The 26452-nt window shown below is 53.0% G+C and overlaps 1 protein-coding gene across 1 annotated transcript in view; it reads right to left on the bottom strand.

The window, feature by feature from the left end:
• Positions 1-26452, bottom strand: part of NSMCE2 (NSE2 (MMS21) homolog, SMC5-SMC6 complex SUMO ligase) — a 197078-nt gene that overhangs the window by 78916 nt on the left and 91710 nt on the right. The window contains exon 4 of the mRNA XM_066578786.1: positions 4238-4391. Coding sequence (XP_066434883.1) covers positions 4238-4391 — 154 coding nt within the window. The remainder of the gene's footprint in view (positions 1-4237; positions 4392-26452) is intronic.

Genomic DNA, 26452 nt, shown 5'->3' with positions numbered 1-26452 from the left:
ATGTGCCTTACAGAGAACCTCACAGTAGTCGCCGATTTACTTGTCAAAACAGAGGTGAAATTTGCCGCGTTGGCGAAGAAGAGACCATCAGCCGCGCTGCTCTAAGGCCGTATATTGGTGGCGCATGGTCCTACGATTGCCACCAAGGAGCTGGGCCGCTTGTCCTCTCAGTAAGTTGGAGTGGCCCTTTAACTAGTCATTCTTACCTCATCCTCCCCAGTATGGGCAGGTGAGAGGCACCAGCTCCTCGGGCGCACAGCGCGGCGCACACTTCACAATCAGCGTACTCTTCTGTTCTGGTTGGGTGGTGTGGCGATCGCCCCCGCACGCCGTGGCCTACACTCGAACCTCTCGCAGGTCTCTCCTTTGTTGACAGGAGTGGTGTGACAATGGCGGGCACGCTGCAGTCACGATTTCTTTGAGAACTGCGTATTTCTATTTTTAATCTGCCTTTCCCCTAATTGCAGAATGCCGTTGGCTTCCTTCTTTCTATCGTTTGGTCCTTTCACATTTCCGTGGGCTTCAGAAAATAAACATCTCAGGAAGCAGATAAAACATTGGCCCCGAGTCCTGCAAGAAGAGGGCCGATCCGCAGCGATCGGAGGACAGGATGGGTCACAGTAACTCCAGAAGGGTCAGCCAACATGTATGTTCAGGCATCCCGGATGATAAAACTATATCTGTTTCTGCACTGAGTGTATATATATACATACATAGAGGAATGCCCACGTATCTTATGGGAAGATGGGAATGTGAGCCGTGACCCCCGCCATCCTCAGTATACCCTCCATATTGTTACATGAACCCCCCCAGCGGTTGGCAGTGAGCCCCCCATAGTCTGCCACCAATGACTGGGCCTCGTCGGAGGTCAGAGCACTTGTTAGTAACCTGGAAATGGGTTATTTGTAAATAGTCTTCTAGCTCTTCCCAGATTGATGGCTGCGGATGTCTTTCCTTCTTGGCACGGTGTGAACCGATGCCTGAATGCAACAGACCAGCAAACTGCCAACATTTCTGCTTTTCTAGAGCTGGTGTCGATAATTAGTCAAGGCATTTGATTAGCAGCGCCTGTCGGCTCCTCACCCTCTTCATTCCTAAGGCCGCTGTCACACGACCGGATTTGTATTGTGGAATCCCCGATAATCACCCACGCGGATGATCCGCAGTATTCAGCACACATTTAAAGAATAGGACATCCGCTTATGTCCGCTCACATGAGAGGATAGCGACTTCTGCCAGTGGAAATAAAACTGCAGCATCTTCTATGTTAGTGCGGACGCCGCATGGACGGCTTCCAGTGAAGTCAATGTTAGCGGTCCGACCTGTGGTCCATCTGCAATTGACATTGTTGATAGGCCGGGGATACCCGCATTGTTGCCTAGCGACGGCACGGGAAATACCTTTAAAAATAATCTGTACTGCACATGACCGACGGCAAGTGTCCACAGCCAATCACAGCAGAGACATTCCAGGTATGCGGGGTCGTCGGCCGCGGTCAGAGCCGGACTCTGCTGCAGGCTCCCGCAGACGGAACCTGACCCGTCCGTGTGAGACCGGCCAAAGGAAGCAAGAAGCTTGTATTCCATCTGTCACACACGGCTTCTACCTTGTGGCCTCGTCCACTGTGTGTATATGTATATATATTACACACACACACTATATATCACATACTTGTGGAATATTCTACGTACATACACGCTGTGTCTCAGACTCAGCATCTGACAATACAAACAGAATGAGATGGAAGACATACGCTGAGTGTGGAAGGGCGGCCAGGAGAGGGTGAACGGGCACCACGGCACCTGAACAAACAGCCTGGAACAAGGTCCTGAGGACAGATGAGACCGCCGTGTAAAGGGTTTAGCCAGAATACCCAGCGCCATGTATGGAGAAAACCAGACACAGCATATCAGCGCCAACACCTCATGCCAACTGCCCAGCTCGGTGGTGGAGGGGCATCTTGCAGTCATTGAGTTGACCATGAACTCCTCTGTACCCCAAAGTATTCTAGAGTCCCATGTGAGGCCATCTATGAAGAGCTGAAGCCACAGGACAGCGACCCCCAGCAGAGCAGCAAGTCTACATCAAAATGGCTGAAAGAGAAAAGAAGGTGCTGAACGGGCCAGACGCCATCCAGGCCTCAAGCCAATGGGAACGCTGCGCCGGTACCGTAAGCTGTGCGTTACCAGATGCCAGGAACCTCCATGACGGAAGCCACGCTGTAGGAGGAGCGGCGGACGTCCTCCAGAACAATGTGGAACGTTGGGAGACTCTTACAGAAAGCCTGTTGCTAAAGCTGCTCCTACAAGCCCCTGCCTCAGGGGGGACCCAATGAGTTACACCTCTTCTGGCCCTGTGTAATCGGTCGGGTTCTTCTTCATCTGAGGGTCTATTTACTGAGTATCAAGACCTTCTGAGAATTAAGCGATCCTTTAAAATTATATCCCAAAACGCAAAACCATAGAATTCGATGAGGAAGCACTTAATTACCTGTGAATGCAGTCATGAGCAAAACCATAAGCGCTGCGGAATAAGTTGGCGCTATACAAATAAAGATTATTATATATATATATATATATATATATATATATATATATATATATATGACAAGTAGGCAGGTGTGTGTGTAGAGGGGAGGTATACTTGCCCTAGGCGTCTGACGTATATGGGGTAGCAGGGAGAGGGTCACCCGCTGTCTGATATTTAAGGAGCTTGCTCTAGCTGGGGACACAGAAAGCTGCTCTGTGTGAGGCTCATATAAAGTGTCAGCATGCTGCAATCTGTTGTATTGGTAAGCTGGCAGGGAGGGATCTATCCTGTATTAGTTACTGCTGGACAGGCGAGGCATTTCCTCTGTTTCTGCTGTGTTATAGTGGTTTAGTGGTCCGCGACCCCCGGCGACCCTAAAGGCTCCCTCCCTCCATGTTTTTGGTTTTGCACGGCTTCTTTCAGTTGATGCTAATAAAGCTGGCCAAGTGTCAGTCTGGCTGTTGCCTTCATGTTTGATAAGACTGCTTGTCCTCTGACCCCAGCAGAGGCGATCCCGCTCACCCCCTCACAATACACACACCATGTTCGCTCCTACACTCTGTATATTACTACCTGCGTATAACAAATACCCTTCAACGAGGTCAGATAAAACACGCAGAGCCAGAAGAACAGACATTTCCAACATGCCATCCGCTGCCAGAACAGGTGGTCTCCCCGTGACGCCCCCAGTAAAGTCATCTACAAAGGCATCACATCTTCACACGAAAGCATTAAAAGCAGTTTTCCAGGCATAAAACGTAAATTATGGAAAGGCTGAAATCTAGGAGGTGCAGCTAAGTAACGTCAACCTGCACCTTCATCTGCCGCTCGGGACCCTCTTCTTCGCCCCGTGCAGCCCCCCCCCCCCCCCCCATCTGCCGCTGTGTAAATGCATCATTTCTGCAGTAAACACAACAACAGACCTACAACTCCCAGCATGCATAGAGCCAACACTGAAGCTCCGCCCACAGCGCACACATCCTGCAACTTACCAGCACCGCCCTACCTCCCATAGAGCGCCAGAGACAGCCTGTTCCAACAGACAGACAGCACCGTCCGGCACTCGGAAGTCACATGACAATACAGTGCAGTGCTGCCGCTCCTGTCCTCCCATCATGCACTGCTCACAGGATGGTGGAGGCTATGGACAGGGGAGGAAGGAGAAAACGTGGACAAGATGCCAGAGGAAGTGGAGTCACGTGACATAGATGGTAGCTGGAGTGGGTGCAGAGAGTCCACTACACAACGAGTTATTGTGATGGTGGACATTAGATCTTAAAATGCCAGTCTGTGCCCGGAATACCCCTCTAAGGTCATGGCTGAAGCCGTGTATATGACAAAGCACTAATGATCGGGGCAACACAACGGTCAACCACTTCTGCTATACTGTGGGGCTCAGGTGGGTTCATAAACACCTACAGGGGAACGCAGGTCCCCTCTGAGCACGGAGGAGTGCTGTCACACAGACTGCAGGGTCAGACTACACAGGGTTTGTTTGTAGTCTGGAACCATGGAGGCACATAGATCTGCACGGGTGCTGTATACACAAAGTGGAAGGAGCATTTTCAATCACGACTGTTTCCAAAAGGTCTTTCCTCACTTAATTATGAGGAGGGATCAATTCAATGACATTTTCTACCAAAGAAAGGAGGTAAGAGACCGGTACAAGTGTGAGCGGATCAAGTAAGGAAGATCTTTGGTTTCTTACTTTGCTTCTTGAGGTCTCTGAGCTGTTCCTTAAACTGGAGGAACTTATCGGATTTCTTCAGCGATTCATCCGTATTCGTTCTCTGGTGGTCAGCGTAGGCCTCATATACCAGCTCCTTCAGATCTGGGACCTCGTCAGGGGCGTCCCTCCTGACCTGCGGGGAAGGAAAAGGTAAGACCGGAGGAACCTGATGCAGCCGCACTATGAGGAGGTTATGGGGAATGGCGGCACAACATGATGAACACAAGCAAAGAGGCGCTTCCCAAAGTGACTGAGATCCCACAAGCGTTGTTTCCACACAGCGGGAGGTTGGGGGACACTTCAGAATAAAATGTTATCTTTGTAATGAATGTTTTGTTGTATCTGAGTGATTTTGGTGATCACATGTTGTCACCATGACAACCACATAACCGTCTCACGTTTACCTGAAAATGGATACAAAGTCACTTTAGAGATCATCTAGATTTGCATATGTGATATTTGCCACTCCAGCTCTCATCATGTGATCACAATGTATGGCACTGAACCGGTCCTTGTGTCGCTGTCTGGGCTGGCACCCTATGTTACACGGCTGTCCCTGGTGCCGATGGCGCTCTGCCCCCCAGGTCCCGTGACACATCTGGGGTTACTTTATGTACTTGGCTCGGCCTCTACTACGGTCTATATGTATGGCACTGAGCCGGTCCTTGTGTCGCTGTCTGGGCTGGCACTATATGATACACGGCTGTCCCTGGTGCTGATGGCGCTCTGCCCCCCAGGTCCTGTGGCACATCTGGGGTTACTTTGCTTTGTACGTGGCTCGGCCTCCACTACGGTCACAATGTATGGCACTGAGCCGATCCTTGTGTCGCTGTCTGGGCTGGCACTATATGATACACGGCTGTCCCTGGTGCTGATGGCGCTCTGCCCCCCAGGTCCCGTGACACATCTGGGGTTACTTTATGTACGTGGCTCGGCCTCTACTACGGTCTATATGTATGGCACTGAGCCGGTCCTTGTGTCGCTGTCTGGGCTGGCACTATATGATACACGGCTGTCCCTGGTGCTGATGGCGCTCTGCCCCCCAGGTCCTGTGGCACATCTGGGGTTACTTTGCTTTGTACGTGGCTCGGCCTCCACTACGGTCACAATGTATGGCACTGAGCCGGTCCTTGTGTCGCTGTCTGGGCTGGCACTATATGATACACGGCTGTCCCTGGTGCTGATGGCGCTCTGCCCCCCAGGTCCTGTGACACATCTGGGGTTACTTTATGTACGTGGCTCGGCCTCCACTACGGTCACAATGTTTGGCACTGAGCTGGTCCTTGTGTCGCTGTCTGGGCTGGTACCCTATGTTACACGGCTGTCCCTGGTGCTGATGGCGCTCTGCCCCCCAGCTCCTGTGACACATCTGGGGTTATTTTATGTACGCGGCTCGGCCTCCACTACGGTCACAATGTATGGCACTGAGCCGATCCTTGTATCGCTGTCTGGGCTGGCACTATATGATACACGGCTGTCCCTGGTGCTGATGGCGCTCTGCCCCCCAGGTCCCGTGACACATCTGGGGTTACTTTATGTACGTGGCTCGGCCTCCACTACGGTCTATATGTATGGCACTGAGCCGGTCCTTGTGTCGCTGTCTGGGCTGGCACTATATGATACACGGCTGTCCCTGGTGCTGATGGCGCTCTGCCCCCCAGGTCCTGTGACACATCTGGGGTTATTTTATGTACGCGGCTCGGCCTCCACTACGGTCACAATGTATGGCACTGAGCTGGTCCTTGTGTCGCTGTCTGGGCTGGCACTATATGATACACAGCTGTCCCTGGTGCTGATGGCGCTCTGCCCCCCAGGTCCTGTGACACATCTGGGGTTACTTTATGTACGCGGCTCGGCCTCCACTACGGTCACAATGTATGGCACTGAGCCGATCCTTGTGTCGCTGTCTGGGCTGGCACTATATGATACACGGCTGTCCCTGGTGCTGATGGCGCTCTGCCCCCCAGGTCCCGTGACACATCTGGGGTTACTTTATGTACGTGGCTCGGCCTCCACTACGGTCTATATGTATGGCACTGAGCCGGTCCTTGTGTCGCTGTCTGGGCTGGCACTATATGATACACGGCTGTCCCTGGTGCTGATGGCGCTCTGCCCCCCAGGTCCTGTGACACATCTGGGGTTACTTTGCTTTGTACGTGGCTCGGCCTCCACTACGGTCACAATGTATGGCACTGAGCAGGTCCTTGTGTCGCTGTCTGGGCTGGCACTATATGATACACAGCTGTCCCTGGTGCTGATGGCGCTCTGCCCCCCAGGTCCTGTGACACATCTGGGGTTACTTTATGTACGTGGCTCGGCCTCCACTACGGTCACAATGTATGGCACTGAGCTGGTCCTTGTGTCGCTGTCTGGGCTGGCACTATATGATACACAGCTGTCCCTGGTGCTGATGGCGCTCTGCCCCCCAGGTCCTGTGACACATCTGGGGTTACTTTATGTACGTGGCTCGGCCTCCACTACGGTCACAATGTATGGCACTGAGCCGATCCTTGTGTCGCTGTCTGGGCTGGCACTATATGTTACACGGCTGTCCCTGGTGCTGATGGCGCTCTGCCCCCCAGGTCCCGTGGCACATCTGGGGTTACTTTATGTACGTGGCTCGGCCTCCACTACGGTCACAATGTATGGCACTGAGCCGATCCTTGTGTCGCTGTCTGGGCTGGCACTATATGATACACGGCTGTCCCTGGTGCTGATGGCGCTCTGCCCCCCAGGTCCCGTGACACATCTGGGGTTACTTTGTTATGTACGTGGCTCGGCCTCCACTACGGTCACAATGTATGGCACTGAGCCGGTCCTTGTGTCGCGGTCTGGGCTGGCACTATATGATACACGGCTGTCCCTGGTGCTGATGGCGCTCTGCCCCCCAGGTCCTGTGACACATCTGGGGTTACTTTGCTTTGTACGTGGCTCGGCCTCCACTACGGTCACAATGTATGGCACTGAGCTGGTCCTTGTGTCGCTGTCTGGGCTGGCACTATATGATACACGGCTGTCCCTGGTGCGGATGGCGCTCTGCCCCCCAGGTCCTGTGACACATCTGGGGTTACTTTATGTACGTGGCTCGGCCTCCACTACGGTCACAATGTATGGCACTGAGCCGATCCTTGTGTCGCTGTCTGGGCTGGCACTATATGTTACACGGCTGTCCCTGGTGCTGATGGCGCTCTGCCCCCCAGGTCCCGTGGCACATCTGGGGTTACTTTATGTACGTGGCTCGGCCTCCACTACGGTCACAATGTATGGCACTGAGCCGATCCTTGTGTCGCTGTCTGGGCTGGCACTATATGATACACGGCTGTCCCTGGTGCTGATGGCGCTCTGCCCCCCAGGTCCCGTGACACATCTGGGGTTACTTTGTTATGTACGTGGCTCGGCCTCCACTACGGTCACAATGTATGGCACTGAGCCGATCCTTGTGTCGCTGTCTGGGCTGGCACTATATGATACACGGCTGTCCCTGGTGCTGATGGCGCTCTGCCCCCCAGGTCCCGTGACACATCTGGGGTTACTTTATGTACGTGGCTCGGCCTCCACTACGGTCTATATGTATGGCACTGAGCCGGTCCTTGTGTCGCTGTCTGGGCTGGCACTATATGATACACGGCTGTCCCTGGTGCTGATGGCGCTCTGCCCCCCAGGTCCTGTGACACATCTGGGGTTACTTTGCTTTGTACGTGGCTCGGCCTCCACTACGGTCACAATGTATGGCACTGAGCTGGTCCTTGTGTCGCTGTCTGGGCTGGCACTATATGATACACGGCTGTCCCTGGTGCTGATGGCGCTCTGCCCCCCAGGTCCTGTGACACATCTGGGGTTACTTTATGTACGTGGCTCGGCCTCCACTACGGTCACAATGTATGGCACTGAGCCGATCCTTGTGTCGCTGTCTGGGCTGGCACTATATGTTACACGGCTGTCCCTGGTGCTGATGGCGCTCTGCCCCCCAGGTCCCGTGGCACATCTGGGGTTACTTTATGTACGTGGCTCGGCCTCCACTACGGTCACAATGTATGGCACTGAGCCGATCCTTGTGTCGCTGTCTGGGCTGGCACTATATGATACACGGCTGTCCCTGGTGCTGATGGCGCTCTGCCCCCCAGGTCCCGTGACACATCTGGGGTTACTTTGTTATGTACGTGGCTCGGCCTCCACTACGGTCACAATGTATGGCACTGAGCCGGTCCTTGTGTCGCTGTCTGGGCTGGCACTATATGATACACGGCTGTCCCTGGTGCTGATGGCACTCTGCCCCCCAGGTCCTGTGACACATCTGGGGTTACTTTATGTACGTGGCTCGGCCTCCACTACGGTCACAATGTATGGCACTGAGCCGGTCCTTGTGTCGCTGTCTGGGCTGGCACTATATGATACACGGCTGTCCCTGGTGCTGATGGCGCTCTGCCCCCCAGGTCCTGTGACACATCTGGGGTTACTTTATGTACGTGGCTCGGCCTCCACTACGGTCACAATGTATGGCACTGAGCCGATCCTTGTGTCGCTGTCTGGGCTGGCACTATATGATACACGGCTGCCCCTGGTGCTGATGGCGCTCTGCCCCCCAGGTCCCGTGACACATCTGGGGTTACTTTGCTTTGTACGTGGCTCGGCCTCCACTACGGTCACAATGTATGGCACTGAGCTGGTCCTTGTGTCGCTGTCTGGGCTGGCACTATATGATACATGGCTGTCCCTGGTGCTGATGGCGCTCTGCCCCCCAGGTCCTGTGACACATCTGGGGTTATTTTATGTACGTGGCTCGGCCTCCACTACGGTCACAATGTATGGCACTGAGCCGGTCCTTGTGTCGTTGTCTGGGCTGGCACTATATGTTACACGGCTGTCCCTGGTGCTGATGGCGCTCTGCCCCCCAGGTCCTGTGACACATCTGGGGTTACTTTATGTACGCGGCTCGGCCTCCACTACGGTCACAATGTATGGCACTGAACCGATCCTTGTGTCGCTGTCTGGGCTGGCACTATATGATACACGGCTGTCCCTGGTGCTGATGGCGCTCTGCCCCCCAGGTCCCGTGACACATCTGGGGTTACTTTGCTTTGTACGTGGCTCGGCCTCCACTACGGTCACAATGTATGGCACTGAGCTGGTCCTTGTGTCGCTGTCTGGGCTGGCACTATATGATACATGGCTGTCCCTGGTGCTGATGGCGCTCTGCCCCCCAGGTCCTGTGACACATCTGGGGTTATTTTATGTACGTGGCTCGGCCTCCACTACGGTCACAATGTATGGCACTGAGCCGGTCCTTGTGTCGTTGTCTGGGCTGGCACTATATGTTACACGGCTGTCCCTGGTGCTGATGGCGCTCTGCCCCCCAGGTCCTGTGACACATCTGGGGTTACTTTATGTACGCGGCTCGGCCTCCACTACGGTCACAATGTATGGCACTGAACCGATCCTTGTGTCGCTGTCTGGGCTGGCACTATATGATACACGGCTGTCCCTGGTGCTGATGGCGCTCTGCCCCCCAGGTCCCGTGACACATCTGGGGTTACTTTGTCATGTACGTGGCTCGGCCTCCACTACGGTCTATATGTTTTGGCACTGAGCCGCTCCTTGTATCGCTGTCTGAGCTGGCAGTATATGATACACGGCTGTCCCTGGTGCTGATGGCGCTCTGCCCCCCAGGTCCCGTGACACATCTGGGGTTACTTTGTTATGTACGTGGCTCGGCCTCCACTACGGTCACAATGTATGGCACTGAGCCGGTCCTTGTGTCGCTGTCTGGGCTGGCACTATATGATACACGGCTGTCCCTGGTGCTGATGGCGCTCTGCCCCCCAGGTCCTGTGACACATCTGGGATTACTTTATGTACGTGGCTTGGCCTCCACTACGGTCACAATGTATGGCACTGAGCCGATCCTTGTGTCGTTGTCTGGGCTGGCACTATATGTTACACGGCTGTCCCTGGTGCTGATGGCGCTCTGCCCCCCAGGTCCTGTGACACATCAGGGGTTACTTTATGTACGTGGCTCGGCCTCCACTACGGTCACAATGTATGGCACTGAGCCGATCCTTGTGTCGCTGTCTGGGCTGGCACTATATGATACACGGCTGTCCCTGGTGCTGATGGCGCTCTGCCCCCCAGGTCCCGTGGCACATCTGGGGTTACTTTATGTACGTGGCTCGGCCTCCACTACGGTCACAATGTATGGCACTGAGCCGGTCCTTGTGTCGCTGTCTGGGCTGGCACTATATGATACCCGGCTGTCCCTGGTGCTGATGGCGCTCTGCCCCCCAGGTCCCGTGACACATCTGGGGTTACTTTGTTCTGTACGCGGCTCGGCCTCCACTACGGTCACAATGTATGGCACTGAGCCGATCCTTGTGTCGCTGTCTGGGCTGGTACCCTATGTTACACGGCTGTCCCTGGTGCTGATGGCGCTCTGCCCCCCAGGTCCTGTGACACATCTGGGGTTGCTTTGTTATGTACGTGGCTCGGCCTCCACTACGGTCACAATGTATGGCACTGAGCCGGTCCTTGTGTCGCTGTCTGGGCTGGCACTATATGATACCCGGCTGTCCCTGGTGCTGATGGCGCTCTGCCCCCCAGGTCCTGTGACACATCAGGGGTTACTTTATGTACGCGGCTCGGCCTCCACTACGGTCACAATGTATGGCACTGAGCTGGTCCTTGTGTCGCTGTCTGGGCTGGTACCCTATGTTACACGGCTGTCCCTGGTGCTGATGGCGCTCTGCCCCCCAGGTCCCGTGACACATCTGGGGTTACTTTGTTATGTACGCGGCTCGGCCTCCACTACGGTCACAATGTATGGCACTGAGCCGGTCCTTGTGTCGCTGTCTGGGCTGGCACCCTATGTTACACGGCTGTCCCTGGTGCGGATGGCGCTCGGCCCCCCAGGTCCCGTGACACATCTGGGGTTACTTTATGTACGTGGCTCGGCCTCCACTACGGTCACAATGTATGGCACTGAGCTGGTCCTTGTGTCGCTGTCTGGGCTGGTACCCTATGTTACACGGCTGTCCCTGGTGCTGATGGCGCTCTGCCCCCCAGGTCCCGTGACACATCTGGGGTTACTTTGTTATGTACGCGGCTCGGCCTCCACTACGGTCACAATGTATGGCACTGAGCCGGTCCTTGTGTCGCTGTCTGGGCTGGCACCCTATGTTACACGGCTGTCCCTGGTGCTGATGGCGCTCGGCCCCCCAGGTCCCGTGACACATCTGGGGTTACTTTATGTACGTGGCTCGGCCTCCACTACGGTCTATATGTATGGCACTGAGCCGGTCCTTGTGTCGCTGTCTGGGCTGGCACTATATGATACACGGCTGTCCCTGGTGCTGATGACGCTCTGCCCCCCAGGTCCTGTGACACATCTGGGGTTACTTTGCTTTGTACGTGGCTCGGCCTCCACTACGGTCACAATGTATGGCACTGAGCTGGTCCTTGTGTCGCTGTCTGGGCTGGCACTATATGATACACGGCTGTCCCTGGTGCTGATGGCACTCTGCCCCCCAGGTCCTGTGACACATCTGGGGTTACTTTATGTACGTGGCTCGGCCTCCACTACGGTCACAATGTATGGCACTGAGCCGGTCCTTGTGTCGCTGTCTGGGCTGGCACTATATGATACACGGCTGTCCCTGGTGCTGATGGCGCTCTGCCCCCCAGGTCCTGTGACACATCTGGGGTTACTTTATGTACGTGGCTCGGCCTCCACTACGGTCACAATGTATGGCACTGAGCCGATCCTTGTGTCGCTGTCTGGGCTGGCACTATATGATACACGGCTGCCCCTGGTGCTGATGGCGCTCTGCCCCCCAGGTCCCGTGACACATCTGGGGTTACTTTGCTTTGTACGTGGCTCGGCCTCCACTACGGTCACAATGTATGGCACTGAGCTGGTCCTTGTGTCGCTGTCTGGGCTGGCACTATATGATACATGGCTGTCCCTGGTGCTGATGGCGCTCTGCCCCCCAGGTCCTGTGACACATCTGGGGTTATTTTATGTACGTGGCTCGGCCTCCACTACGGTCACAATGTATGGCACTAAGCCGGTCCTTGTGTCGTTGTCTGGGCTGGCACTATATGTTACACGGCTGTCCCTGGTGCTGATGGCGCTCTGCCCCCCAGGTCCTGTGACACATCAGGGGTTACTTTATGTACGTGGCTCGGCCTCCACTACGGTCACAATGTATGGCACTGAGCCGGTCCTTGTGTCGCTGTCTGGGCTGGCACTATATGATACACGGCTGTCCCTGGTGCTGATGGCGCTCTGCCCCCCAGGTCCTGTGACACATCTGGGGTTACTTTATGTACGTGGCTCGGCCTCCACTACGGTCACAATGTATGGCACTGAGCCGATCCTTGTGTCGCTGTCTGGGCTGGCACTATATGTTACACGGCTGTCCCTGGTGCTGATGGCGCTCTGCCCCCCAGGTCCCGTGGCACATCTGGGGTTACTTTATGTACGCGGCTCGGCCTCCACTACGGTCACAATGTATGGCACTGAGCCGATCCTTGTGTCGCTGTCTGGGCTGGCACTATATGATACACGGCTGTCCCTGGTGCTGATGGCGCTCTGCCCCCCAGGTCCCGTGACACATCTGGGGTTACTTTGTCATGTACGTGGCTCGGCCTCCACTACGGTCTATATGTTTTGGCACTGAGCCGCTCCTTGTATCGCTGTCTGAGCTGGCAGTATATGATACACGGCTGTCCCTGGTGCTGATGGCGCTCTGCCCCCCAGGTCCCGTGACACATCTGGGGTTACTTTATGTACGTGGCTCGGCCTCCACTACGGTCACAATGTATGGCACTGAGCTGGTCCTTGTGTCGCTGTCTGGGCTGGTACCCTATGTTACACGGCTGTCCCTGGTGCTGATGGCGCTCTGCCCCCCAGGTCCCGTGACACATCTGGGGTTACTTTGTTATGTACGCGGCTCGGCCTCCACTACGGTCACAATGTATGGCACTGAGCCGGTCCTTGTGTCGCTGTCTGGGCTGGCACCCTATGTTACACGGCTGTCCCTGGTGCGGATGGCGCTCGGCCCCCCAGGTCCCGTGACACATCTGGGGTTACTTTATGTACGTGGCTCGGCCTCCACTACGGTCTATATGTATGGCACTGAGCCGGTCCTTGTGTCGCTGTCTGGGCTGGCACTATATGATACACGGCTGTCCCTGGTGCTGATGACGCTCTGCCCCCCAGGTCCTGTGACACATCTGGGGTTACTTTGCTTTGTACGTGGCTCGGCCTCCACTACGGTCACAATGTATGGCACTGAGCTGGTCCTTGTGTCGCTGTCTGGGCTGGCACTATATGATACACGGCTGTCCCTGGTGCTGATGGCACTCTGCCCCCCAGGTCCTGTGACACATCTGGGGTTACTTTATGTACGTGGCTCGGCCTCCACTACGGTCACAATGTATGGCACTGAGCCGGTCCTTGTGTCGCTGTCTGGGCTGGCACTATATGATACACGGCTGTCCCTGGTGCTGATGGCGCTCTGCCCCCCAGGTCCTGTGACACATCTGGGGTTACTTTATGTACGTGGCTCGGCCTCCACTACGGTCACAATGTATGGCACTGAGCCGATCCTTGTGTCGCTGTCTGGGCTGGCACTATATGATACACGGCTGCCCCTGGTGCTGATGGCGCTCTGCCCCCCAGGTCCCGTGACACATCTGGGGTTACTTTGCTTTGTACGTGGCTCGGCCTCCACTACGGTCACAATGTATGGCACTGAGCTGGTCCTTGTGTCGCTGTCTGGGCTGGCACTATATGATACATGGCTGTCCCTGGTGCTGATGGCGCTCTGCCCCCCAGGTCCTGTGACACATCTGGGGTTATTTTATGTACGTGGCTCGGCCTCCACTACGGTCACAATGTATGGCACTAAGCCGGTCCTTGTGTCGTTGTCTGGGCTGGCACTATATGTTACACGGCTGTCCCTGGTGCTGATGGCGCTCTGCCCCCCAGGTCCTGTGACACATCAGGGGTTACTTTATGTACGTGGCTCGGCCTCCACTACGGTCACAATGTATGGCACTGAGCCGGTCCTTGTGTCGCTGTCTGGGCTGGCACTATATGATACACGGCTGTCCCTGGTGCTGATGGCGCTCTGCCCCCCAGGTCCTGTGACACATCTGGGGTTACTTTATGTACGTGGCTCGGCCTCCACTACGGTCACAATGTATGGCACTGAGCCGATCCTTGTGTCGCTGTCTGGGCTGGCACTATATGTTACACGGCTGTCCCTGGTGCTGATGGCGCTCTGCCCCCCAGGTCCCGTGGCACATCTGGGGTTACTTTATGTACGCGGCTCGGCCTCCACTACGGTCACAATGTATGGCACTGAGCCGATCCTTGTGTCGCTGTCTGGGCTGGCACTATATGATACACGGCTGTCCCTGGTGCTGATGGCGCTCTGCCCCCCAGGTCCCGTGACACATCTGGGGTTACTTTGTCATGTACGTGGCTCGGCCTCCACTACGGTCTATATGTTTTGGCACTGAGCCGCTCCTTGTATCGCTGTCTGAGCTGGCAGTATATGATACACGGCTGTCCCTGGTGCTGATGGCGCTCTGCCCCCCAGGTCCCGTGACACATCAGGGGTTACTTTGTTATGTACGTGGCTCGGCCTCCACTACGGTCACAATGTATGGCACTGAGCCGGTCCTTGTGTCGCTGTCTGGGCTGGCACTATATGTTACACGGCTGTCCCTGGTGCTGATGGCGCTCTGCCCCCCAGGTCCTGTGACACATCAGGGGTTACTTTATGTACGTGGCTCGGCCTCCACTACAGTCACAAGGTATGGCACTGAGCCGATCCTTGTGTCGCTGTCTGGGCTGGCACTATATGATACACGGCTGTCCCTGGTGCTGATGGCGCTCTGCCCCCCAGGTCCTGTGACACATCAGGGGTTACTTTATGTACGTGGCTCGGCCTCCACTACGGTCTATATGTTTTGGCACTGAGCCGGTCCTTGTGTCGCTGTCTGGGCTGGCACTATATGATACACGGCTGTCCCTGGTGCTGATGGCGCTCTGCCCCCCAGGTCCCGTGACACATCTGGGGTTACTTTATGTACACGGCTCGGCCTCCACTACGGTCACAATGTATGGCACTGAGCCGGTCCTTGTGTCGTTGTCTGGGCTGGCACCCTATGTTACACGGCTGTCCCTGGTGCTGATGGCGCTCTGCCCCCCAGGTCCCGTGACACATCTGGGGTTACTTTGTTATGTAAGCGGCTCGGCCTCCACTACGGTCACAATGTATGGCACTGAGCCGGTCCTTGTGTCGCTGTCTGGGCTGGCACCCTATGTTACACAGCTGTCCCTGGTGCTGATGGCGCTCTGCCCCCCAGGTCCTGTGACACATCTGGGGTTGCTTTGTTATGTACGTGGCTCGGCCTCCACTACGGTCACAATGTATGGCACTGAGCCGGTCCTTGTGTCGCTGTCTGGGCTGGCACTATATGATACCCGGCTGTCCCTGGTGCTGATGGCGCTCTGCCCCCCAGGTCCTGTGACACATCAGGGGTTACTTTATGTACGCGGCTCGGCCTCCACTACGGTCACAATGTATGGCACTGAGCTGGTCCTTGTGTCGCTGTCTGGGCTGGTACCCTATGTTACCCGGCTGTCCCTGGTGCTGATGGCGCTCTGCCCCCCAGGTCCTGTGACACATCTGGGGTTACTTTGTTATGTACGCGGCTCGGCCTCCACTACGGTCACAATGTATGGCACTGAGCCGGTCCTTGTGTCGCTGTCTGGGCTGGCACCCTATGTTACCCAGCTGTCCCTGGTGCTGATGGCGCTCTGCCCCCCAGGTCCTGTGACACATCTGGGGTTACTTTGTTATGTACGCGGCTCGGCCTCCACTACGGTCACAATGTATGGCACTGAGCCGGTCCTTGTGTCGCTGTCTGGGCTGGTACCCTATGTTACCCAGCTGTCCCTGGTGCTGATGGCGCTCTGCCCCCCAGGTCCCGTGACACATCTGGGGTTACTTTGTTATGTTCGCGGCTCGGCCTCCACTACGGTCTATATGTTTTGGCTCGCACCGGCCGCTTCCAGCGCAGCCGCCACCTCCAAGCTTATGTTCATATGAAATCATTCAATTAGGACATGTTAGTTTTAGATCATAATAAACCGCAGATGATAACAAGGAATAGCGCAACATGTTATTACAGTAAATAAGTGCCTGGCGCCGGCCCAGGGGGCGGCGTGTTGTTCTACCGGAGACACTGGAGCGGAGCTGGTGCAGATCCGTCAGCCACAACCGCTCTGCCGGAGACATAGCTCTGGAGATTAGTCAGTAATGTGGTCCCCGCAGCGCCCCCTGCCGCCCCGATCGCTCTACATTTCCTTCTGCGGTAATGAGATCTGGACACGGACATGTGACTGCTGCAGCCAATCAGGGGCTTCCAGCTGCAGTGGTCACATTTCTCTGCGGCGGCGGCGTGCAGCGGCTGCGCTCACCTTTGCGTTTTCACACCTTGCTGAGCACTTTTGGGAATTATTTTCACCTCTGGCTGACCTTTAACCCCTTAGTGACGGCCTGTGGTGAAGCTGAGGACGCAGTGATTTTTGGGGGATCTTATCTCCGCTTTTCACAGGCCATAACTATTCTTCCACCTACACGGCCGTACGAGGCTTGTTTTTTGCGCGGCGCGCTGTAGCGATTATTGATACTGTTTTTGGGTACATATAATATATTGGAGAACTTTTATTTATTTTTTTTAGGAGGGGAAGGAAGATAAAAAAAACTCCAACTCTGCCACCGTGTTGCCGGCGACAATACCAAACTCTTTTTTTTTAACAAAGAGAGGGGAAAGTGCACAAAGTTTTTCTTAACTGTCTTTTACATGTTTTTTAACCCTTTTTTGTAGGGGACTTGAACCTGCGGCACTGCGATCTCTCTGATACATTGGAGTACATCTGTTTATCATATCGATTCCTGGGTCACGGCAAACCCAGACACCATTACCTGGCATCCGGTTGCCACGTCAACCCATCAGCCCAGTACAATTATATGGTGGAGGCCCAATGACATCATAGTGGGAGCATTGTCGCTAAACCTTTTACATGCAGTGACCAACAATAATCGCAGCGTTTAAGGGGTTAATAGTGGTCAATCACAGCAGACTCCTGCCGAGGATGGGGTGGGCTCAGCTTCTGAGCCTGCGCTATCCAAAGGATGTAAGTTTGCACCCATTATCAGTAACACCTCCACACCCAGGTACGCCCAAGAACGGGAAGGGGTTAAAGTATCTTCACTGGGTTCTCAAGCCGCATTCCCCATTAAAGCCGCTGTTTGGTGGCAGAAGTGCTGATAGACTCAAAGTGAGTGAGTAATGCAGCCGGCAGCCAAGATGGCCTTCCCTGTTCCTAACTTGACTGCCATAACTTTCTTAAGTTATCTTAAGACATTGAAATACGCTGCAGCACAGAACTTTTTCAAAACATGTTAAGTCTCAAGTTCAAGGGTTGTCCAGTTGTAGACTACTGATGGGCTATCCTCAGGATAGGCCAACGATAGACTTAAGGAGGTCCATCATTTGAGACCCCCTGAACAGCTGTTCATAGGGCTGGTGCATTCGTGCACAGAGCTGATTTCTGCAGGAAGCAGACAGCACTGTTCTTACTGTAGTGGCCAGGCTTGGTATTGCAAGCTAAATTTTCACTGAAACAAATGGTAACTTTCCTGTAATATCAAGCCTGGCCACTGCATAAAAACGGAGCTGTCAGCTTCCTGCAGAAATCAGCTCAGTATACAAACACACCAGCCAGGTGAACTACTGATCGGCAGTGGTCCCAAGAGATTGACCCTAGCCTATCTACTATTGATGATATATGTTAAGGCTAGGCCATCAATAGTTTGACTGGATAACCCCTTTAAACTTTGTGATATCTATAGGGCACGGTCTCCTGCTCAGGATCCACCTCAACATCAGTAAAAGCAGCTCTGGTCTTAGGGGACCTTCCGCCAGAGCCAGCAACTAGCCTTCCGCCACAGCCAGCGACTAGCCTTCCGCCACAGCCAGCGACTAGCCTTCCGCCACAGCCAGCGACTAGCCTTCCGCCACAGCCAGCGACTAGCCTTCCGCCACAGCCAGCGACTAGCCTTCCGCCACAGCCAGCGACTAGCCTTCCGCCACAGCCAGCGACTAGCCTTCCGCCACAGCCAGCGACTAGCCTTCCGCCACAGCCAGCGACTAGCCTTCCGCCACAGCCAGCGACTAGCCTTCCGCCAGAGCCAGCGACTAGCCTTCCGCCAGAGCCAGCGACTAGCCTTCCGCCAGAGCCAGCGACTAGCCTTCCGCCAGAGCCAGCGACTAGCCTGCCGCCAGAGCCAGCGACTAGCCTTCCGCCAGAGCCAGCGACTAGCCTTCCGCCAGAGCCAGCGACTAGCCTGCCGCCAGAGCCAGCGACTAGCCTGCCGCCAGAGCCAGTGACTAGCCTGCCGCTAGAGCCAGTGACCAGCCTTCCGCTAGAGCCAGTGACCAGCCTTCCGCTAGAACTACACTTCCCATGAAGCACATCATCAAGGCTGACCTCCCAGAGCAAAAGCAACAGTTTGTTGCGGTGCCAAGCCACATTCTCATAGGTTGTGTATCTTAGTACAAGCACTTTAATATGAATTAAAGCTCGAAGGGGGTCGGGGTCTCCTTTAAATAGGCCACCAGGGCCAACATCAAGGAGTGCTGATTGCCTTGACATCCCGATAGACCTGGCAATGGAGAGGAGGAAAGCCACAGCCAGGACCACCCACTAGCAGCAGTTGTTGTAGGAGTGGTAAATCTGATTGCCCTGCAACACCATGGCTGCTGGCAAGGATTACGGTCATCGGCGGACCTCGGCATCTTATAGCACCTTACATCCTCTACAATAAGGGGATAGTCACACGCGTCTGCAAGTCCCATGAATGAAGCAAGACAGTAAAAGCTAGCCAACTAGCTTCTACGGAGCGGACCCCAGTCCCCGGCATAGGCCAACCAAGTCAGGTAAAATAAGGTGAAACGCGTCACATTTATGACAGATGAGCGCCACTTGTAATCTCATCCGGTAAAGTACGAAGAGAAGTGTGGCTGAAGACGTCACAATGCTTGCGCCCAATTTATGAAGGCCTTGTGCCATTTTTGGTGGTGGATGTAAAGAAAACCAGTCGGTCTAGTCCACCGTGAGATGCAATAAAAGTCTTATAAAGTATATCTTCTCCTGATAAGCTTGGCGTGATTTATGCCAAATGACTCCATAACCCCAATTCGGAGGGGAAGGCAGTTCGGGGGGGGGAAGGCAGTTTGGGGGGGGGGAGGCAGTTTGGGGGGGGGGAAGGCAGTTCGGGGGGGGGAAGGCAGTTCGGGGGGGGGGAAGGCAGTTCGGGGGGGGGAGGCAGTTCGGGGGGGGGGGAAGGCAGTTCGGGGGGGGGGGGAAAGGCAGTTCGGGGGGGGGGGGAAGGCAGTTCGGGGGGGGGGGGAGGCAGTTCGGGGGGGGGGGGAGGCAGTTCGGGGGGGGAAGGCAGTTCGGGGGGGGGGGGAAGGCAGTTCGGGGGGGGGGAAGGCAGTTCGGGGGGGGGGGGAAAGGCAGTTCGGGGGGGGGAAAGGCAGTTCGGGGGGGAGGGCGGATTTGGACATCTTTGGCACAGGAGCGTATGGTAAATGCATCATTTTACCTGCGTGTGAAGCAGCGATCACTGTGACCGCCTGCGCATCTCAGGCACGCTCTACTGCAACGGTTTCTTCGTTTCTTTTTATTTCCCTTGTTTTGTTTCCTAGCAACTCGGTATAATATATATAAATGTGTTATGTACAGTATTTTCGTACGCAGCCATAGAGCATGGTGCTGAATCGCATGTAACAAGCGGTAAAATAAAACGGGCTGCCTTCATTTTTACACGCAAATCTGAATGGATGGATGAACATCTTATTGCTGTATAGTCTAATGGTATACCTCCAATTAGTTGGCTTAGATTTCTGAGAGATTTTGCGCCAAAATTTGAGTGCATATTGGCAGGAAAAGTCACATTTAGGCCACACCCATTTCCCTTTACAAAGCCACACCCCTATTACAGACTTTACAAAAAAATTGTGTAAGTCGAGAAAAATCACATGAGAAAACAATGGGTAAAACCCGCTGATCCCCCGACAAGGCTGAACGCTGGAGGATCGCGACCTCGCGGCAGTGATGGGAGGCGTTGACAGAACAACATGTTGCATCTGCTGGTACATGGCACGAACACGATATTAGGCAGAGCTTCACGGCTGGATATTGTGCTGGGACGCGTGTAGGAAGCCGAAGCATCTAATAAACACCCTCCAGGTGGCAAGATGCCCGCAGCACAGCTTTCTGGGGCATCATCTAGTAAATCGGCCTCGCTGTTTTGCAGCTTTTTTTCTGTTGGCTTTCTCGATCATTATACTGCTCTCTGCAGGGGCTCAGAGCATCGGGGGTGATATATAGTAGTGCACACCCAATACACTCAGCCCCTACGGAGACGCAGACTGCAGCTTTTATATACAGTGATATGTAGAAGCTGCAGAAGACAAACGCTGCAACATGTTAAAAGAAAAAAACCCACATGCATTAAAAGGCGTACAAAGTCTATAAAAGCCGATCCAACAAGAACAGGACACCAGTGTGAAGGTAACCTTAACTACTGCACCCATGGATGCGTTGGGGACAGGTAACACTGATACATGTAAGGTTCTGCACACCGGCAGAGGAAATACAGGTCATCATTACACACTAAATGGGAAACCACTGGGGAGCAATGGCATGGAGAAGGACTTGGGGATATTAGTTAACTGGAGCAACCAGCGTCAGGCAGCTGCTGACAAGGCAAAAAGGATCATGGGGGCATCAGAAGAGGTCTAGGGGTGCATGATGGGAACATTGTTAGTCCTCTTTACAAGTCACTGCTCAGCCCACACATGGGATATTGTGGACAGTTTGGGTCACCAGTACTCAAGGAGGACATATGAGAGCTTGACCAGGTACAAAAGGGGGCAACTAAAGTGATAAATGGAATGGGCGGACTACAATACCCAGAGAGGTTATAAAAATTGTGGCTATTTAGTTAAGAAAAAGATGGCTAAGGGGCGACCTAAAAACTGCATAATATATCAGGGATCAAAACAGAGATCTCTCCCATCATCTATGTATACCCAGGACTGTAACAAGGGGGCGCTCTAATAACTATGTATAATATATCAGGGGTCAGTACAGAGATCTCTCCCATCATCTATTATACCAAGAGCTGTACAAGGGGCGCTCTAATAACTATGTATAGATATATCAGGGGTCAGTACAGAGATCTCTCCCATCATCTATTATATCCAGGACTGTAACAAGGGGGCGCTCTAAAAACTATGTATAGATATATCAGTGGTCAGTACAAAGATCTCTCCCATCATCTATTATACCCAGGACTGTAACAAGGGGGAGCTCGAATAACTATGTATAATATATCAGGGGTCAGTACAGAGATCTCTCCCATCATGTATTATACCCAGAGCTGTACAAGGGGGCGATCAATTAACTATGTACAGATATATCAGGGGTCAGTACAGAGATCTCTCCTATCATCTATTATACCCAGGACTGTACCAAGGGGGCGCTCTAATAACTATGTGTAGATATATCCGGGGTCAGTACAGAGATCTCTCCCATCATCTTTTATACCCAGGACTGTAACAAGGGGGAGCTCGAATAACTATGTATAATATATCAGGGGTCAGTACAGAGATCTCTCCCATCATCTATAATACCCAGGACTGTAACAAGGGGGCGCTCTAACAACTATGTATAATATATCAGGAATCGGTACAGAGATCTCTCCAATCATCTATTTATACCCAGGACGGTAACAAGGGGGCGCTCTAATAACTATGTATAGATATATCAGGGGTCAGTACAGAGATCTCTCCTATCATCTATTATACCCAGGACTGTACCAAAGGGGCGCTCTAATAACTATGTATAATATACCAGGTGACAGTACAGAGATCTCTCCCATCATATATTATACCCAGGACTGTAACAAGGAGGCGCTCAAATAACTATGTATAATATATCAGGGGTCAGTACAGAGATCTCTCCCATCATCTATTATTCCCAGGACTGTAACAAGGGGGCGCTCTAATAACTATGTATAATATATCAGGGGTCAGTACAGAGATCTCTCCCACCATCTATTATACCCAGGACTGTAACAAGGGGGCGCTCTAATAACTATGTGTAATATATCAGGAGTCAGTACAGAGATCTCTTCCATCATCTATTATACCCAGGACTGTAACAAGGGGGCGCTCTAATAACTATGTATAATATATCAGGGATCAGTACAGAGATCTCTTCCATCATCTATTATACCCAGGACAGTAACAAGGGGGCGCTCTAATAACTATGTGTAATATATCAGGAGTCAGTACAGAGATCTCTTCCATCATCTATTATACCCAGGACTGTAACAAGGGGGCGCTCTAATAACTATGTATAATATATCAGGGATCAGTACAGAGATCTCTTCCATCATCTATTATACCCAGGACTGTAACAAGGGGGCGCTCTAATAACTATGTATAGACATATCAGGGGTCAGTACAGAGATCTCTCCCATCATCTATTATACACAGGACTGTAACAAGGGGGCGCTCTAATAACTATGTATAATATATCAGGGGTCAGTACAGAGATCTCTCCCATTATCTATTATACCCAGGACTGTAACAAGGGGGTGCTCTAATAACTATGTATAATATATCAGGGGTCAGTACAGAGATCTCTCCCATTATCTATTATACCCAGGACTGTAACAAGGGGGTGCTCTAATAACTATGTATAGACATATCAGGAGTCAGTACAGAGATCTCTTCCATCATCTATTATACCCAGGACTGTAACAAGGGGGCGCTCTAATAACTATGTATAATATATCAGGGGACAGTACAGAGATCTCTCCCATCATCTATTATACCCAGGACTGTAACAAGGGGGCGCTCTAATAACTATGTATAATATATCAGGGGTCAGTACAGAGATCTCCCCCATCATCTATTATACCCAGGACTGTAACAAGGGGGCGCTCTAATAACTATGTATAATATATCAGGGGTCAGTACAGAGATCTCTCCCATTATCTATTATACCCAGGACTGTAACAAGGGGGCGCCCGCTACATCTAGGAGGAAAGAAGGTTTCTACATAACATAGAAGGGGAGTTAATATGGCTTTTGTTCCCCTAAAATTAGGAAAATTGTCTTCTACCTCATTGGGTTTGTCTGTCCTCCTTACATTGAAGTGTAATAAGCTGAACTGGATGGATAAAGTATTTTTTCTACAGTATGTTACGATGTTATTTTCAGCTTTTTGGGGAAACTCTAAAATAAGTAAATAAATTAGATAAAAACAGGCAGAAGATTGAGGCCTCGATGACAGAGTCCTCCTGAAGCTCCCTATGCTCCAGCCGCTCGTCTTGTATTTCGGATCTCTGCTGTTTGAGATGATAAGAATACGACGGTCGTGCGCTGCGGCGGCTGAGAGCGGCGAGGCCGGCGTGTGGAAGCAACTTCATTTATCTGACAGAGGAAGGAAGACTATGTCGGCCCAATTAATAAACAAGGAGAAGCGGCAGGGATGGCGTGGAGAGCTGGAGGCGCCAGGCGCTCAGGACTTGTCCCCGACTAGGAGCAATACATTTCCATTACCAGCTCACGGGCAGGAAACTAACGGGCCCCTCGTGACGACATACAGTCACTTCTGCCGATTTACATCGTTAAAAAAGTTTTTCTATGACAAACAGAAAAATGAAGTCATACGGAGGGAAGAAGGGGTGAAGTCCGTGCGATGAGGAGCTCTACCAGTCATGGCCCCAGCCGCCGGGGGGCGCTCACAACCGTCCTGACCGCTCACTCGTTTAAACACTATATGCATTTTTGTTGGACTGTAACAAGGGGGCGCTCTAATAACTATGTATAATATATCAGGGGTCAGTACAGAGGTCTCTCCCATCATCTATTATACCCAGGACTGTAACAAGGGGCGCTCTAATAACTATGTATAGATATATCAGGGGTCAGTACAGAGATCTCCCCCATCATCTATTATACCCAGGACTGTAACAAGGGGGCGCTCTAATAACTATGTATAGATATATCAGGGGTCAGTACAGAGATCTCTCCCATCATCTATTATACCCAGGACTGTAACAAGGGGCGCTCTAATAACTATATCAGGGGCAATAGAGAGATCTCTCCCATCATCTATTATACCCAGAACTGTAACAAGGGGGCGCTCTAATAACTATGTATAATATATCAGGGGTCAGTACAGAGATCTCTCCCATCATCTATTATACCCAGAACTGTAACAAGGGGGCGCTCTAATAACTATGTATAGATATATCAGGGGTCAGTACAGAGATCTCTCCCATCATCTATTATACCCAGGACTATAACAAGGTGGCGCTCTAATAACTATGTATAATATATCAGGGGTCAGTACAGAGATCTCTCCCATCATCTATTATACCCAGAACTGTAACAAGGGGGCGCTCTAATAACTATGTATAGATATATCAGGGGTCAGTACAGAGATCTCTCCCATCATCTATTATACCCAGGACTATAACAAGGTGGCGCTCTAATAACTATGTATAATATATCAGGGGTCAGTACAGAGATCTCTCCCATCATCTATTATACCCAGAACTGTAACAAGGGGGCGCTCTAATAACTATGTATAGATATATCAGGGGTCAGTACAGAGATCTCTCCCATCATCTATTATACCCAGGACTGTAACAAGGTGGCGCTCTAATAACTACGTATAGATATATCGAGGATCAGTACAGAGATCACTCCCATTATTTTATGCGGACTGAAAGACAAAGATAAACCATTGACTAACGAGAAGTGTCGGATGGGCGCGCATTCAGATGTAACGATTATCGCTCAATTGCGACACTTAACGAATTTTCAGCGATGATCCTTGTGTCTAAATAGGCCTTTACACAGGCGGGGCCCGGACTCATATAGCAGAGTTGAGCAGGAGACCCCCTATAAGATGGTCTTGAGGCCCTATAACTTTTGGGGTGCTATTACATACAAGCTCTAACTTTTTTCAGAAAATTACTCGGCTCCACCTCTCAATGTAGGTACTGCCCGACAATTAGTACTAAATCACACGCGTTAGCAGCTGCTACTAGCGCATGTGTTGTAGAATCTGTAGGGTCTAGTCACACTATGTTGGCAGAAGTATTGGTCCTCCAGCAGGTCGGCACCGTCAGGTGAGGTGTGCGCATTAGGTATAAAGGGGAGGATCACACCGGAGATCCCAGTACAGAAACCAGATGCCAACTGGTGTAGAGCTGACAACGGGGTCTGGTGGTGGGATGTCACCAGGTGTAGAGCTGACAATGGGGTCTGGTGGGGGAATGTCACCAGGTGTAGAGCTGAGAACGGGGTGTGGTGGTGGGATGTCACCAGGTGTAGAGCTGACAATGGGGTCCTGCGGGGGGATGTCACCAGGTGTAGAGCTGACAACGGGGTCCTGCGGGGGGATGTCACCAGGTGTAGAGCTGACAACGGGGTCCTGCGGGGGGATGTCACCAGGTGTAGAGCTGACAACGGGGTCCTGCGGGGGGATGTCACCAGGTGTAGAGCTGACAATGGGGTCCTGCGGGGGGATGTCACCAGGTGTAAAGCTGACAATGGGGTCCTGCGGGGGGATGTCACCAGGTGTAGAGCTGACAATGGGGTCCTGCGGGGGGATGTCACCAGGTGTAGAGCTGACAACGGGGTCTGGTGGGGGGATGTTACCAGACGTAGAGCTGACAACGGGGTCTGGTGGGGGGATGTTACCAGACGTAGGGCTGAGAATGGGGTCTGGTGGGGAGGGATGTCAACAGGTGTAGAGCTGACAACAGGGTCTAGTGGTGGGATGTCACCAGGTGTAGAGCTGACAACGGGGTCTGGTGGTGGGGAGATGTCACCAGGTGTAGAGCTGACAACGGGGTCTTGTGGTGGAATGTCACTAGGTGAAGAGCTGACAACGGGGTCTGCTGGTAGTAGGATGTCACCAGGTGTAGATCCGACAACGGGGTCTGGTGGGGGGATGTCACCAGGTGTAGAGCTGACAACGGGGTCTGGTGGGGGGATATCACCAGGTGTAGAGCTGACAATGGG

This window comes from Eleutherodactylus coqui, chromosome 9 (genome assembly GCF_035609145.1).
Source record: "Eleutherodactylus coqui strain aEleCoq1 chromosome 9, aEleCoq1.hap1, whole genome shotgun sequence".
Classification (NCBI taxonomy): Eukaryota; Metazoa; Chordata; class Amphibia; order Anura; family Eleutherodactylidae; genus Eleutherodactylus; species Eleutherodactylus coqui.
This window is presented reverse-complemented; position numbering and strand designations above follow the sequence as displayed.